A 16,563-nucleotide genomic window follows, 5' to 3' on the forward strand; every position below is an offset into this window, starting at 1 on the left:
ACACACACACACACACACACGAGGCATAAACTGTGTTTCCCTTGAGCAAAGGATTCAAAGAGAAAGATAAATAGTAAACATCAGGTAACATCTGCTCTGGGATTCGTCAAATCTCTGAGAAGATGAAACAAAACCTCAATCCAGAACTTAAAAGTCCACCAGAGAGAAGTTTTAACTTGTGTATTAAAAATACGTCAAGATAACAGATTAACACAAATTTTATTTAAAAACATTTAATCACGTTTCAGTTTGCCTACTCTGAGCAGGCACCTCACAGCACGTTATGCTAACTGACAATATTCAAAACTTGAAAAATATGTTTGTGTCTAAAATCAGAATATTCCTTCTTATGCAGCAAATGACTATGTTAAATGGTTTATCTCTTCTCGCAAACTCTAAAAGACCAACAAGAAATTGTATTTTTTGCAGATTAGAAACTAATGAATTGGTGATGATTGAATGCATGTTTAATTTCATTGTCTTTCATTAATTGAATAAAAGAGTAAAGGTGGTATTAAAACCACGCTGGATGGACTAACTAGTTAATACTGAAGGATGAGTTTGTCTCGCTGGTTTGAGAGATTTGAATTTCTCTTGAGAAACAAGTACGCTGTTAAAGATAAAGAGCTGATCCACATCTTAACTTCAGCGAGACGCTTGCATATCCTGAATATTCATGAGTAAGACTTGTAATCCTGCAGTTTCACGCCATGCCACTCCGACCAACTTCTTTTTATAGAAGCAGCTGTTGATCACCGTTAGTCAACCCATGATCAGGATCACCTGGATGGTACCTACAGTACTATGAAGAAGCAAGGAAGAACCTGGCTTTTCAAATGCTGACTTTGCATTTTAGACTTGTTTACGTAACATCCAAGGAGCATTCGTTTATTTCAATTGACCTAAATTTAAGCTCCAGTATATTAACCCTTGAAACTGAAAAGAGGAAACAATGATCTCAGCACTTATCTAAGATTATTAAATTATAAGCAAATATGAATCTCTGAAGATGACCTCTGTCCAAGCAGGTAAAAGAAAAACACCTTGGTAGCAGTACTAGTCTAACACTTTCCTTTCATGGCACACCCCTTGGTGGTCCAATCCACATCCAAACAAACAGGCAGGGAAACAAGCAACTCTGTATGTAATCTGTCCCTATGTCTTTTAAGGTGTGTTCCATAACCTGAACAGTCAGCCAATCAGCTTATAGGATCTGTGTGAGCATATCTTACGTCATCAGGCATCACTGGGACAAAGCCGATAGCTCACCACAGCTCAACAGTGCTGGCGGACTGATTAGGCTGCTATTTCAAACTGACCACAATTTTGTTTGCCTGAATCCTCAAGTCCTTCATTAAGTCAGAGATGAGAAAGCCAATTATAGACTTCAGGGAATCTCTTAAGACAAGCCAATAGTTTTAAAACGTGTTGTTGAAACCGAAGGTTTTAACACTTCTTTTTATAAAGATAAACTTTATTCTTGATGATGATTGTAAAGAGATTTTTTTTATTTTCCACTTACATCTTTTTACTAAACATTTTAGTTGTTCGCTTATTAGAACAAAATCAAAAGTTCTGCAGCATGAAGGTTGCAGGTTCAACAGCCAGCTCAGCCTTACTGAAAGTTTGCATGCTCTCCCCATGCTCTCACATGGCTTTTCTCCTGTTTCCTCCCACAGAAAAAACATATGCATGTATGGTTAATCAGCAACTCTACGTCCCTAGCTCTGAGTGAGTGGTTGTTTGTCTCTAATATGTCTTTGTGATGGACCAGGGACCTGTCCTGGGTGTCCTGGCTGTCTCCCACCTCTCGCCCAGTTACTGCTGGAGTTAGATCCCTTTAGCTGCCAGAGACCCTCACAGGATGAAGAATCTCTAAATGATGGATGAATAAGTGAATTACCTCCGATGTGGAAATGGCTGCAGCAGAAAGAAATTCACTCAGGCACAAAAGTTTATTTAAACAACTTCTGCAAGTAGCCAAGAAAGTGTAAGTTTCATCCACATTGAGTCATGGGCATCATTCTGCACGGTTTCATCCATGCTACACAACACTACTGAAACTGCTGCAGCGATTACTTTCTATTTCTGTTAGGACTAACTCAGTGAAGTGGTTAGGTGAAGAGTCGTAGGTGTTCTCTGCTGTCTGGAACCACGCTGCATCTGACAAACTCAGAGGAACTTCTTTTTTTCCTTTAAATTTGACTCTGAGCAAAAATGAGGAGTGTGACATCAGCTTTCAAAAGTGACAAATACCAGAATGGAACACTGGAGACAGACTCGCCAAGATCGTGACAAAAGTTAAACAACCAAGACATTTACTACCGGTGTTTGAAGACCATTAAACTCTTATTATCAGTGTTTGTGCTGCTTTATTATCAGTTACTCACCTAAATCTAACAGGTTTCTACACTAACCTGATTCATTAATCACATGTGCTCACTGAATATTTTATTTAAGTAAACTTCATAAAAAGGTGCTTATAAACAAGAACTCTTGTTAAAATTGCATTAAAAGGATCTAATGCAATGGCTGCAGACTGAAAATTATGCTGATGACTAAAGTGTTTTGAAGGGGTAGTTCACTCATTTAATCAACACATTTGCAGTGGTCTTTGGTAGGACTGATTGCCTTGTAAGTTGTTCTTAGACGGGAAAAATATACCAGGGCACCATTTCTAGGAACTAGGAGTGAGCCACATCACAGTTGAGCTTCAGACGACAGACACCTCGCCTCTGATTGAATAACAATAACGTGACTCTACCATTGACCTGCAGCATAGATGTTTTATCTCCACAAATAACATAGGAGCCTGGAGGAGCTTCTGCCATGTGGTGGGTGGCTAATGCTAATGATGGCTTCTGCTAGTCTAGATGTTTTCTGCTGTTTCCCGGGTGCTAAACCAACAACAGCCTTCCCTGGCGTGAGTCAAGAGGGGTGAGTCCGTGAATGAAAACTAAAGTTGTCAACTGTGTTTTTTAAAAGGAGACTAGGCAGCTTTGGCTTGCTTTTATCACCCCCTAGTGTCTGTTTGTAGAACCAAAACCTATCTCCTCGCTGTGCCGTTGTCTTTTTAACACCTTAATCTAACAGCTAAAACGTCTCCCAGCCTTCCTTAGTGTCTACAGGAGTGATTCATCACTAAATTAAACAAATCAGCTGTGTTCATGATCTAAAACATGCAGGACATGTGCTAGAAGCAGACTGCAGCAGCAGTTATGTAAGCTCAATCTGTTCTAAGTCCAACAGACTGGACCAGCAACTGTGAAGTTGCAAGTGGAATATTTTGGCCAGAGGGGGGGCGATAGGGTCAGTAATCTTGTAAAGGGTAATTTTAGCACATACTGGCTCAAGAAAATTATTTAAAAATATGAAAAAGTTGCAAAATATCATTTTAATGGGGCGGGCCAGGGAAAGAGCTCCAGCACCTTGAGAGTATATATATCAAGGCTCTAAAGCTGTTTTTCACCCATGTGTCACACTTCACATGATCATGAAGGGAACAATCCATGAATTAGGAGATCATTTTGGGAGGCCGCTATGCCTAAAGCGAGGTGCTAACTGGAAAAGCTTCTGCAGCTCACACTTTTGACAATGGATTGTGAAAGAACAGAAAAAGCTAGAAATACGCTGATTGTTCCTGATGTAAGAAGTGAGTCTACTCTGTCCTTTGGTAGTTTTGGTGTTTGTTTACATGGTCATAGAGCACAATATCATCTGACTTTTCAAAAGACAATAAAAATGTTCAAAAACACCGGAAGTCAGGGGCTTTCTGTTCAGAAAACAGCTGGCGGTGAATGAGTTAAGTGACAGTTTGACGTAGATCTGACAGCCTTTTCTAATCCAAGAGTTTCACCGTCTATTTTTTATCAGAAGCTAATGCAGGAGATAGGTGTAGGAGACTATTTTCATGTTCAGCCTGCATGAAAAACTTAACGTGACCCATTACAATCAGAAATAATCATTAAAAACTAGGTTTTCGGTGAACCACACCTTCAACAAAATACCTGCAGATCTTTAAGAAAAATCCAAAGTGACAATAGTCGGAAACACTCTTATACAGAAAACTGAGCAGATTTTGCTATAGTAATTTAATTTTAATTGTCAAACGATCAACTTAAGATCAGGTGTAAGAAGAGTTTGAACCACTTTTTACAATTGTATGTTCAAAATGTGCTAAATAAAGTTATATTGAAAAAAAAAAAGTTTGAACCACTTTTACTTCCCTCATCATTGAAATTAGTAGAAAAACTGAGCCAAACAGCAAACAGGTGCATCTTGTGTGTGAAGTGGCCCTGTGGTGTGTGAGAGTAAAATAACAGTGGTGAATGCTTTGGGAGTTGACTCTGGGCTGCATAGTGCACACACTAACACTGGATGTGCACTCTCCTCCTCTTCCAGTGCAGCATCACAGACACTGCGGCTAACAGTGGCTAATACAGTAGCATTGATTTTAATAACTTTAGTGTGTAGGATGCAACTGTGCTGTAAGAAAATACAAGTGCTGAATGTAAACTTGGCACTGCAGGTATTAAAAAACCTAAATGACTCAGATCAGGGTGGAATAAAAAACAACCTTAATATGACATCCTATAATAACTCACTATTATAAATAAACAGAGAACCCACTTTACTGCTACAAGCCATTATTTTTAAAAACATAATCATAGTTTCTTTGCTCAGTAGTTTGTACTTTACTCTTGTTTATTATGGCTAAATGATGCTAAATAAGAGCTGGAGTCCCTTACAGCTGACACACACTATTATCCTGGGTATTAAATAAAAATCTTAACATATTTCCTGTAGAGGAGGGATATTTTGGTTTAACAGCAACATTTGATCAATTAGGTATTAACAGAAGTGAGAGAAACTGAGGATCAACTATTAATACATGGCACGCAAATGGCAAAAATATGCTTCAGAGGGACTTCAGAAAGTGTATTAAGGTTTTAGTAATATATCACACATCAATATGGGGGAAAGCACAACTAGAGCTGGAAAAAACAAACTCCAAAGAAAACCGTCACCAACACAGCTGCTGCCATGTCCCCTGACACTGCTGAACAGCTGCTGAGTGATATGCACAGAAAACCAGGAGAACAGTTTGTCCTGTTAACCTTTGCCTGGGTGAGAAGACAGATCACATCAGTCTAAACTCACATATAAACACATCTACCATCTGAGCTCCTTCAACACCACAACATGAAACTGTGGAGTTGCCACGACGACCACAACTCACCGCATGTTCGTCACTTGATGAGCCTGCCATGTTGATGAAGCACACTCACATCAAGTTTATGACTAAAACAGATTTTCAGACATTCTCATACTGGAAGTAAGCAACAAGCTGTTTGACACCAGCGACAACATAAATATTAGTAATGTTTTTATTTTAAACCTATTTAACACAATTAGAAAGCTTCTGCAAGCTAATGAAAGTAAACATGGTGTAGATAAATCAGTAAAAACAGTTAAAAGAAAACCTACAGCCAATGTGTCAAAACAGCATACGAGGCTGCAACTGTTGTGTGAAAAACCTAGTTTTCACATATTTAAAATGCAGATATTGTTCCTGCTGCTTATTTTGAGTCAACAGCTATACAACAATTATAACTCGTTTTTCTCTCTCTCTCTGGAAAGATTCAATCAAGTGGCCCAAAGTCAGGCAACCGATTTATCTGTTCACTGGGCTGGGAGCAGGAAAATCAACACTGACACATCCGCACCGCAGGAGGTGCATCAGACAATTCCCAAGGTATAAATGTTGGTATTTTGCCAACTTAGTAATACTAAGGGTTGGTTCATCCTCAAATAAGCATTTAGAGCTGAGTTTAAACGAGTTGTCAACCATGAGACCTCCTCTGACGTTTCTTCTGAAGAAATCCAGTAATCCAAAAAATACAATAAAATATAATAACTTTTAGTACTACCACGCACTGGATAAACGTGAAAATCAAAATTCAATTATGATTATTTTTGGACCACAAACATTCAGCATGATGATGGTGACTCCTGCACACAAATAACCATCACACAGTCAGCATAACACCCGGTGTATTTAAACAACCTGATGAGCCAAACATCAGTAAAGTGTACATGTTTACAGCATGCCATGAACGACCCAATAACACTAACAACCAGAAACTGATGGAAGGCAGTGTGGCTACAACAATCTCCGGTTAACCATATTTTCATTAGCTTCCATCAAGTGAAACTTTTGAACACATTCCTGATTAAACAAAACCAGTCCAGTTTCTACTGGAACCAACGTGTTCACCCGTGTCGCTGGTAACTGGTGCACATAAATACCACATTACACGTTTACAGACAGGTATCAGTTAGCTGTCGGACTGAGTAGCTTCTTGACCTTAGCTTGACAGCAATGCTAGAAAAATGAGTCGGCTGCATTATTTGTTGAAAAGCTTAAAAATAAAAACATCACCTCGTTTTGACATGAGCTAAATATTCCAAGTTCCCTGAGCGCCGCTCTTACTCACGAACTCGGTAGGAAAACACTGGCGATGAACAGACTCTACCAGTCGTTAAGTAGCTTTGCATGCTAACGCTAGCTGGCTAACATCACGGCTTGATTTTACGCAGTGTCTCCGGTTAAAATGCACCAAGCTGCTACAATAACAACACACCTTTAGGATAATCGAGTGGACGCTATGAGCCCTGGCGGAGGCCACAGTGGGTAGGCTTAAGAGATCAAAGAACTCATGGATGTCGGTCCCCGGTGCTCAAACTCATTAACGGCGGAGAAAAACATCCAAATTACAGTGAAGAAGCTAACGCAGACTGTTTGGATTTTACAGTTCATTAATGTGACTGCAGGGCTTTGGCGCCCCCTACAGTCAGATGCTGAGAATACCAGGTCTGGGACTGTAAACAATGAACATCTACATCAGTAGCTTTATTTCATTAAAATTCAGACTAGGTCAAAAAAATTATTTCATTACTCAAACATTATCATATTTACCCCACAGACTGGATTTCTGATCGTACACTATAGCGAGTTAGATAACACCAGATGCAGAATGAACCCCTAATGCCAAGAGGAAAAAAATGTTCCAGGTTTGATTTTATATAACAATGTTTATTATATAAATTATAAACATATGAATGGTATATAAGCTATCAGTATTGAAAACATTGTAAACTGTTATTGTTTCTATTTAAGTTCACAAAAGTAACCCAACATAAAGTATGAGCCAGCTTTTAGCCATACCAAGTTGGTACATTTGTGTTTAAGTTATAGACTGTACATACAAAAAGTAGAAAAACATGTAAAAAGTACAGTGTAAATTGGCAATAATCTTCATGTTAACGCGAATTCCGAGTGACCGTAAACGTGGCATGCTGAAATTTAAACAGCCAAACAGAGACTTTGATTGGTTATTTTTTACGTCAAGCACGATTAACCAATGAGAGATACTTTTATTGGTCGTGAACAACAAACGTACGCCACGGTTCAGAAAATACCGTTGGTGTGCTGCTTTTAACACTAAAATTATCAATGGATTGTTTATTTATTGCACGAGTTCGTAGATTTACGTATTGGCTCGTCACTGTTTATTTTCTGTCAGCATGAACCTCGGGTGAGTCTTTATGAATAGCTAGCTAAGCTAAATACAGCATGAGGGCTATCGTGGGCCAATGAAATGAACATTATTTTTGCCATCTCTGTGTATGTTTTTATAATTATAAACACAACTTTAGCTATAGAGCTTGTAAAATTTGCCATCTGCGTTACCAATTCATTTCTCGTCAGGAGAGATACTTGTAATTGTTAATTTTGACACATCAATAGCTGGGGGTCTTGTTTAAATTATTCAAGTTTGGACTTTTATAGGAAACCTGCAGCATCTCGTGGGTTAATTGGTATTTTTTATAAACAAGTGCCATTGGCTTGGATCCTGCAGAAAATATTTAATTAGCTGTTTTGTGCTCTAATAGTTGCTACTTTTTCTTAACAGAGATGGCCTGCTGTTTGAACTTGAAAATGGAAAACCCAAGTTGATTTTACTCAATCATGGTGAGACTTCAACGTATTTGACCCACTCTGTTGCTCTCTTTAATTTATAATTACACAATTCCATTAAAGCCATACGATTCCCACAGATTTTTCTTTGTTTTGTTGATGCAAATCTAGTTTAAAGTTTTACATTTAACTTGTTACAGATCAGTAAAAACTTTATTACATTATGATATAAATTATTTACTCTTTAAAATCTGATGATCCCAATAATTGTCAGTTATTGCAGTTTACTTTCAGAAATATTATTGAATTTGATCACATTTTCTTTTTTCTTGTCTTTGTTCACTGCAGGTTTTGAGAAAAATCCAGCAAAGGTAGGAATCATCTTTACAGGACAACCACTAGATTATACTGAGTCACAAGAAGAGCTATGCTGGTGTTTTTGTTGAAGTGTGTGTGTGATGTGCTTGTGATGTGTTTTCAGCAACTGTCCATCAAGCCTCGAACAGCACAGATCTTGAGCTTTAGACAGCCAGTTTGTGTGGAGGAGGTAGAAGGAGAAGAGCGTGCACCCCGTCAGGTTGCAAGGAGTCACAGGGAGGTTAAGTGCAAACCAGCAGGAGATGCTTCATCTTCCAATTCCAACACTGAAGGGAGGAACACTCTCCTGACTTCATCTAAGGGACCTCATAAAGACTGCAGCGTCAAAGCAAGACACAAAGTCAAAGATGGAGTAAGAACATGGTCTAACTTTATTTTGATATTTATTTTTGTAAAAATGGTTTTGGAAAAAATCAAATAATTTAAGATATGCTATTTATAAATGCAGAGTGGCTGTACTGAGGAATATCAGATTAAGATTATGTGTTAGTAAAAGAATGTCAGGTTTTTCCTGCTCATCACATTACTTTTTTGGTGTTTGTGTACTTGAGGTGAAGTCAAACAAACCCAAACTCAGTATTGGACCCCTGGGAGCCAATGGGAAAGCGGGACAGCCTCTGAACAGTGAGACTCAAGGGGACAGAAGTGCAGGCTTAAAGCATGCACTGGCCAGTGTAGATGAAGGGCTAAAGGACGGTGTGGTGTGTCTAACCAATGAAGAGCTGCAGCAGATCCTCAACGTCATCAAGATCCCCACCAGTGACCAACACGCACCAGAGGAGCAGGCGGTACAAGGTGGTGGCAGTAACGTTTGACCCTTATGAGACCTGCAGGATGCAGGCTACTAAAAATTACTAACTGTATGTTTTTGTTTCTAAGTGAGTCAAATAGACCCCAGATCTGACCCCCATGTGGCAGAAGAAGAAGGAAAAGACATAAAGGAGAGAGATAAAGGCGGGGTAACAGCATTAAAGAGTGAGGGTGGAGGAACTGATGCAGACAGAAGATCACAAGGAAAAGAAAACAAGTAAGAATTTTTTTCACCAGAGATTCTTCCTGATAGAAAAACAGATTTCTGTTGCCTGGAGTTAAAAACTAAAGGATGTTTTTAACCTAAGGGGTTTTTGTAAAAACTGACTGAACTTTACTGAGAATAAAATAATAAAATAAGTTTAACTTACAGACTACAAAAGTGATGAAAATAGTAAAAAAAAAAGTTCAGTGTAAAAACAGCTAAAAGTCTAAAACTTCAACTTGTGGTTCACTGAAAACCATTTGACTATTTCTGATTGTAATCAGTCACTCTAAGTTTTTCATGCAGGCTGAACATGAAAATAGTCTCCTACACCTATCTCCTCTGAGGAGACATGTCCAAATATCAGGAAATAAGACTCCAAATCTTGCCGTGTTAAGCACTCTTCTAATGTGGCATTCTTCTAGTTCCTGAAACAAAGAAATTTGAGCTTTTTTTCCCTGAGTATGACTTGCAAGGCGTTCATTTCTATTAAAAACCACTGCAAACATATTCATTAAACAAGTGTTCCACACCTTTAAATGCCAGATCGTAACAGCATAAACGTCTAAATCCTGTAACAGCTGATTTTCTTTTGGTTTTCAGCTCATCTAGATTTCTGTTCAGCTGGCTGGACGAGAGACAATCAGACGACAGAGCGACCATCAATGCCAGGAAGGCTCAGTGGAGAAGAGAGCTCGGTATGGACACACACCCGTTTGCTTTGCATTTGTCCCTTTCTCTGTGTTGATGTTTATTTATTCAGGTTATTTTTTTTAAGTTAACAAGGTTTTAAAACGGGCTGCACGGCGTCTGTTCAGCAGGGTAACAACGAACCACATGCAAACGTGCTTCATGATAACAACCGTGATGCTATTATTACTTGTAAGTTGCTTTGGACAAAAGTGGCTGCTAAAAACACAAACATAATGCAGCAAAATCTAAAAAAAAAAAACAGAACATCTTCTTAAAATGTGTTTTTTCTTTTATTATTGGTTTTACTTTGATTAACTTATCTCCACATTTTGTCTGCGAGCTGAGATAACTCAAAGTTTCTCCATTTTCATAAAAGCAACAACACTTAGTTTAAATGGTTCCAGTTGAGGAGATGAACGCTGTGATTTTTATTTGTTTCATGTGTTTAAAGACGAGCAGGTGGCGCTGAAGCAGCAGCAGCAGCAACATTCGGCCCCTGGCAGACTACAGGTACACTCATACACTCTTTTGTTTGTCATGATAAATAAAGCAGAAAGATGCACAGAGCCAAGCTCATTTTCCTTCACATTTGTCACATTTAATTTAGGAAAACAATACACACTAGTTTGAGTTTTTATCAGGGTTTAGATCACCTGTTTGTAGGTGTGAGTGGTTGTGAAACCGTCTGGGGAAAAGAATACAGGCAGAACAGTCAGGGTCTTTATGAGTTTGTGTTTTTTATCCATCCTTTTGTTCTCGTCCAATGATGAATGATTGATTTTAATGTGCAAAAGTTTATAAATTAACCGCTAAACCTATTTCTCACACCGACTTAACAAAAGCAGAATGGCACAGGATCAAACTGGATTAACTTTTCACATTTCTAATGTTTCTATTTAAACTGTTTGTGTGTTTTAGGCTGAGGAGTACGCGGAGAGCGTGTCATCAGTTCAGACGTGCTTCAGCCACAGAGAGCAACCTGCAGCCATCAGGTCCAGCCTCAGACTGGGGGTAAGCCCGGCCTACCTTTCTTATTTTAAAATGGTTCTTTTTACATTTTTACTTTTTGTAACAAAGGTAGAAAATAAAAGTAGTTTTAATGTTTAACGTCAGAACCGTTTCTCCTGCTGTCAAGCATCAGTCTGGCTCCTGTGATGTTCAAAATGTAAAGCTGCCTTTATTTATTTGTTGTGTTAAATTAATTGGGAAATGTAATATTTTTACACGGTCACTATTTTTATCATTATTATGACGTTTTTCTTTATATGGTTATTTTTTCTGTGCAGGAGGTCACTCCAATGGAGGAGGTGTTTAGTGTTGAGAGGAAACGGGAGCAGAGGAGACACTGGCTGGAAGAGCTGGATCATCAGAGAAAGGAGGTGGCTGAACGCAGAAGACGAGAAAAACTCCTGCAGAACCAGGTGTGTTAGAGACGTAACAAAAACCTTGCAGGGGGATTGTGGAGAGGCTGCAGCATGGTGTTTTCTGTGCAGACAGAAGATCACGAACGCTGGGCCGCGCATTTTGACTCTCTCCAAAAGAGGCCTCACATCCAGACTCCAGTTGCATCTGCGCCACCTCCAGGGCAGCTCAACGGTTCTGTGGGAGGAGACTGGGGGCCCACGTCCAGTTTATCTCTGGCCTGGGATGCCACGAGCAGCTGTGGAGCCGACAGCGTCGTCGGAGCCAGCCTGAACTCTACAAGTGGCTATCCGACCAGAACCCAGTAACTTATAAATCCCTTTTAATTAACTTTGGATATTTTTTTTCCCTTCAGTCATTTTCAAACTGGGGACCTCGTCTCATTTTCTGCTGTTTACAGATCCCACAGACTGGAGGTAAACAGTATTTGACTCTGGTTTTGTTTTTTCACCTCTACTTTGTTCAGCTACTTGAGGACCATGACCTCCCTACTGGATCCGGCTCAGATAGAGGAACGAGAGAGAAGGAGGCTCAAACAGCTGGAGCAGCAGGTAAGAGGATGCTGTAGCATTTCTTTAGCATCTCCTAACATTTACTTTATCACCTCCTTCAATGTTCTTACTTAGAGGGCAATCGAGGCCCAGATGGAGGAGCGCAGAAAGCAAAAGGAGCAAGAGGAGTTCAAGAGGAGACAAGAGGAGGAGGAGGAAGAGAGTAGGGTTGCTCTGGAGAGGGAGAAGCTGCGGAAACATTATGAGCTGGAAGTTCTGAAGAAGAAGCAGAAGGTCTGGGAGCATCGAGGGTCTAAAGAAGAACACAAACTTTTTCTTTGAGATTTTATTTTTCATGATGTGTGGAAAAATCCTGTTTCTTCAGGAAGTGGTGGTCCAACATCCAGAACAGCCAGAGAAAGACCAGAGAGACAGCAGACGGAATGAGACGCTGGAGTCCAGCGGTGAGATTTCAGATTCACAGACACAAACAGCTGAACCAAATTCTTCTTGTCTGGATGAAACACCATCACTAAAGTTGCCGCAGTTTGGTTTATTTGTGATAAATAAACAAAGTACGACAGTACAGTTTGTGTTTCTTGTTTTTCAGGTTTGCAGAAGATCAGTAGCTCTTCAGTCGGCTCCCACAAAGACACGGCCGTTCAGACGGGTGAGACCCATTTGTTATTGTTGGGTTATTTAAGAAACTACACTAAGTCCTAGACCAAAAATAAGCTGTATGTACAGTTTAATGTGGATTGAATGACAGATTTTATTTGTTTATTTGATCTGTTGCAGTTTAACTCCTTATGTTTTTGTTTGTTTTGTTCAAATTTACTCTGGAATATTTGTTATTTTGGCTCATGTCTGTTTAATAAGAGGGAGATGTTTAATAATATGCTGATAATAATAGAAACATTTGGGTACGTATAGTCCTGTGATACATAATCTTTTTTACAGGAACCTAAATGTATGATGTCATGTTGTTATGGGTGATGACTTCTTTTTATAAATTAAGAAATTTCACTTTGAGTAATTTTTGGACAATTTTAAAACCTTATTTTTGTCATTTATATGAATCATGTGTGTCTCTGCGGTCCGGCTGATCGTTAATGTTCTTAATAATTTTGCATAAATAATATTTTCTCATAACAAAGTTTCTCTTCTGTAGATGAGACTCCTCCTCTCGTCCCCGAAGCGGTGAAAGCTCAGACTCCTGACACCGTTGAGCACAACCACCCACCTCCTCCCTATCAGGCTGCTCCTCCTACAAACAGCAGGAGTCGTGGGGTGAAAAGCAGGAAGGAGAACATCTGTTTGCCAACAAAAGGAGACCCATATGAGGCGTTTGCCAGGACGGAGAGGAGCCGTAGAGACAAGAAGAGGCCGGAGTGGAACACACACAGGTCTGAACACAACATTTAAACCACTTATGAAAATACAAGAACTCTGCTTTCAGCAGTTAACATGGCTGTGACGATACCAGGTAACATTTTATATTCATTTATTTTTTTGTTGGTCCTGCAGGCCTAGCTGCCGCTATGTCCCAGCCTCGGAGCGTTACCCGGTTGCTTTGCAGAAGAACAGACAGGAGAACCGATTGAGGAGGCAAGCTGAGCTTCTCGCTCTGCAGGAAAGGACCTACATGGTCAGAACTGAACCACTTCCTCCTCAGCACCAGGAGCCTCGTCTCGGCCTCAACACCCAGCAAACAAACACCGGTTCCACCAGGAAGGTAAACAATAAACCTCAGTGAATTCTAAAAGCCTGTTCTGGTCCTGATGGTTTTATCTGCATCACAGTTTGGTTTGTGTTCCTGCAGCTGTGTGGATGTGCATTAATGATTCTTCATGTTTCAGATGGAAACCAGCTCCAGAGGAAAGAACAACCCAACAACCATCAGCTCTGACCAGTGAGCAGCTCTGTTGATTCAGGGTTTCAATCAGAAAATACTAGAAAATACTTTGAAACACTGTAGAAGGCTAGATGTTCCCATGTGTGACCGTCTGAGCTTTCTGCTGCTTTTCACTTTTTCACACATTAATCGTTTGTCTGAGGTTTCTGCTCCAGTCTGCCTCATGTTAAGTTTGCTGTCAGCAAGTGAGACGCACAGGTGTGTGGTTACCTTAGCAATTAACGAACCACTGGGGTGTTACCATGGTTAGCCTAATGACCTACTGGCTACAACATTAACATTTCTTTTGATCATTCATTTGAACGGTTTGAACGCCAAAACGTTGAGATTTTTGATCCAGATCATCACAAAGTTGTAATTTCTGTTGGCGTTTAGAAATGTTGTTGTTTTAGTGTTATTCTCTGGTCCTCCAGGGGGCGCTATAGTCCAGTAACTGCAGTTCAGAATCAGCAGGATTCTACTACTCCTCCGGTTCTGGAGTTCATTCCTTACATTCGGACTGATGAAGTCTTCCACCTGGACCCACTGGAGACCGCTGACACACCCCCACCCCAAGCACACTCAGGTCAGACACAACAGAACTTTTAGTCGTACAGACACACCTCCACAAACCCACACACCCTCAAGCCAGCTGCTAACTTTCTTCAGAAGGGAACTAATTAACCTCTTTTCTCCTGGACAGGAGCTCCTCCTGAATGTTCAGCATCTCCTCCTGCTCCTTCACATGGAGACCCGCAGCTCTGCCCAGAGCTGCTATGTAACACACACACACACCGTCAGCAGGAGATCCTGCGAGGCCTGGCTCAGCTTCGGCAGGTAAAACACACACACCATCCAACTGAGGGGATTTTAATTTACTGATGCTTACAGGAGTCTCCCAGCAGCTGGATAAAGGTTCATATAGTGTTTATCACCAGAATACAGCTCAGTTGACTAACGTGCCCGTGTCAGGCTCTCATGTGTTTGTTGTTTTAGGGTTTATTACAGAAGAAGAAGGACCTGGAGACTGATCTAAATCCTCTCTGGAATCACCGTGACGAGCTGCGGGTGCCCTCAACAGCACATCCCACGTGACCTTCAACGAACAGCAGCGTGCCCTGTGCACACGCGGTTCCATGATCGTGTGTTCCTGGAGAGTGAGGAGCTGATAGGAAACAACGATATTCAGTCATCCGATACTATGGAGAGACCCTCAGTGTGTCAAAACAGAAGGATGAGAAGTTCCAGACGGCTGAATCTGAATGTTACAAATCATTGGGTCAGTCCATGAAGATCTGACGTAGAGAGGTTTTATGAGTTTTACACATAAAAATGTTTTTTAAAGTGGTAAAAACCCAAATCACTCTTCCTCCTCCTCCTCCTCTGTGATACATCTACAGCCATAGCCACACCAACTCCACCCAACAACACTTCGTTAGAAATGATTTAACTGGACTAGTCACCTGTGATTTGATCATCTGTGCTGCTCCTCACTCTCCTGAAGTAGAATGGATTTCGTTCTCATTTATTTAACAAAGGCAGGACTTTAAAATGATTCTTCCTCAGCAGGGACTCTCCAGACTTTCAGAATGAAGAAATTCTACCTCACTTAACACAGCAGCTCCAGGCACACCACCAAATCAGGCAGAACCACTTTCATGTGAGGAATAATTTTATAAAATGTGTATAAAATGTTCAGATTTGAATTAAATGTTCTTTTTCTGTCTCCTGCTGGCAGATGTTTGTATTTCTTTCCAGCACTAATTGTTTTGTTTTTATTTATGGTGACTAATAAACAATCTCTAATCCACTGTGTAGATATTATTTTGAACTAACATTCTGACATATTCAGAACGTTTACAACTCTTTAGTGAAGGCGAGTTTTGCATAACTGCTAAATGAAATCAGCTGATTCTGTCAGGCTTCCTTTGCCAACGCTCACTCTGAATAATCCAAACACAACAGGCACATCATCACTCCTCCAGCTTCACCCATCAGGAAGTTCCTGCTGAATGTGAGGCTGAACCAGAATCTGGAGTGCTGGGGAATAAATGAACTCCATTCCCTAAAGGGAGGTCTCATCTTCATCTCTTTAGCTACCCAAGGGCAGGAAACATGGAAAACATTTAAATGAAACCTGCTGAACCTGTGAATGGAGAAAAGTTCTACTCCACATCAGGATTTTCAGCAAACCTTTACTTAGATCTATACCTAACATCTGTACACGGTGGTCTCAGCAAACAGGTCCGATGCATTCAAAGTTGAAAATTTGTAACAAAGAATAAACCTTTTCTAATTTTGTGTGTGTGAACAGATGTTTCTGCCTTCATACTAGGGCTAAGTAGCCTGGCCTGCCACACTCCCCCTCTGTTTAATTCTGCACAGAGAGGATGAGTCTGGCAGGCCAGGCTAAGGTGTGTTCCTGTTAGGAAACCAGACCGAAAATTCCCCATAAATACCATAATGATTTAAGACTTCAAAATAATCAAGATCAGAATCAAAATATCAGCATCTAATACACTTATCTGAACTTGATAACCCTGCTCCTCTAAAGACCTCCAGATATATTTCTGAGTTTGAACCTCTAATTAAACTAAATAAATAAAAAAATCAAAGTTTCTGTTATTTTTTAAGTTTAATACAAAACATGTGATGTAAAAATACACAAAACAAAAAACATAAAAAGGTT

General features: G+C 40.0%; 1 protein-coding gene across 1 annotated transcript; it reads left to right on the top strand.

Moving 5' to 3' along the window:
- Window positions 1–7,457: 7,457 nt before the first annotated feature.
- ccdc66 (coiled-coil domain containing 66) lies at window positions 7,458–15,684 on the top strand. Its single transcript, XM_015958703.3, has 21 exons — window positions 7,458–7,598; window positions 7,977–8,035; window positions 8,330–8,352; window positions 8,463–8,711; window positions 8,911–9,154; window positions 9,239–9,386; window positions 9,978–10,072; window positions 10,519–10,577; window positions 10,986–11,078; window positions 11,354–11,488; window positions 11,561–11,793; window positions 11,956–12,040; window positions 12,116–12,274; window positions 12,366–12,444; window positions 12,591–12,650; window positions 13,152–13,386; window positions 13,508–13,715; window positions 13,840–13,892; window positions 14,309–14,460; window positions 14,578–14,711; window positions 14,871–15,684. Exons 1-21 carry the CDS (start codon window positions 7,588–7,590, stop codon window positions 14,967–14,969), a joined length of 2,613 nt encoding a protein of 870 aa, XP_015814189.3. The 5' UTR covers window positions 7,458–7,587; the 3' UTR covers window positions 14,970–15,684.
- The last annotated feature ends 879 nt before the right edge of the window (window positions 15,685–16,563 follow it).

This window comes from Nothobranchius furzeri, chromosome 3 (assembly GCF_043380555.1).
Source record: "Nothobranchius furzeri strain GRZ-AD chromosome 3, NfurGRZ-RIMD1, whole genome shotgun sequence".
NCBI classification, from domain to species: Eukaryota; Metazoa; Chordata; class Actinopteri; order Cyprinodontiformes; family Nothobranchiidae; genus Nothobranchius; species Nothobranchius furzeri.

What these genes read in the sequence shown, in the direction of transcription:
- ccdc66 (XM_015958703.3), top strand. An exon ending in TTGAGAAAAATCCAGCAAAG is followed by an intron (nt 8,353 to 8,462) that starts GTAGGAATCATC and finishes ATGTGTTTTCAG; the next exon opens with CAACTGTCCATCAAGCCTCG. An exon ending in CGGCCCCTGGCAGACTACAG is followed by an intron (nt 10,578 to 10,985) that starts GTACACTCATAC and finishes TGTGTGTTTTAG; the next exon opens with GCTGAGGAGTACGCGGAGAG.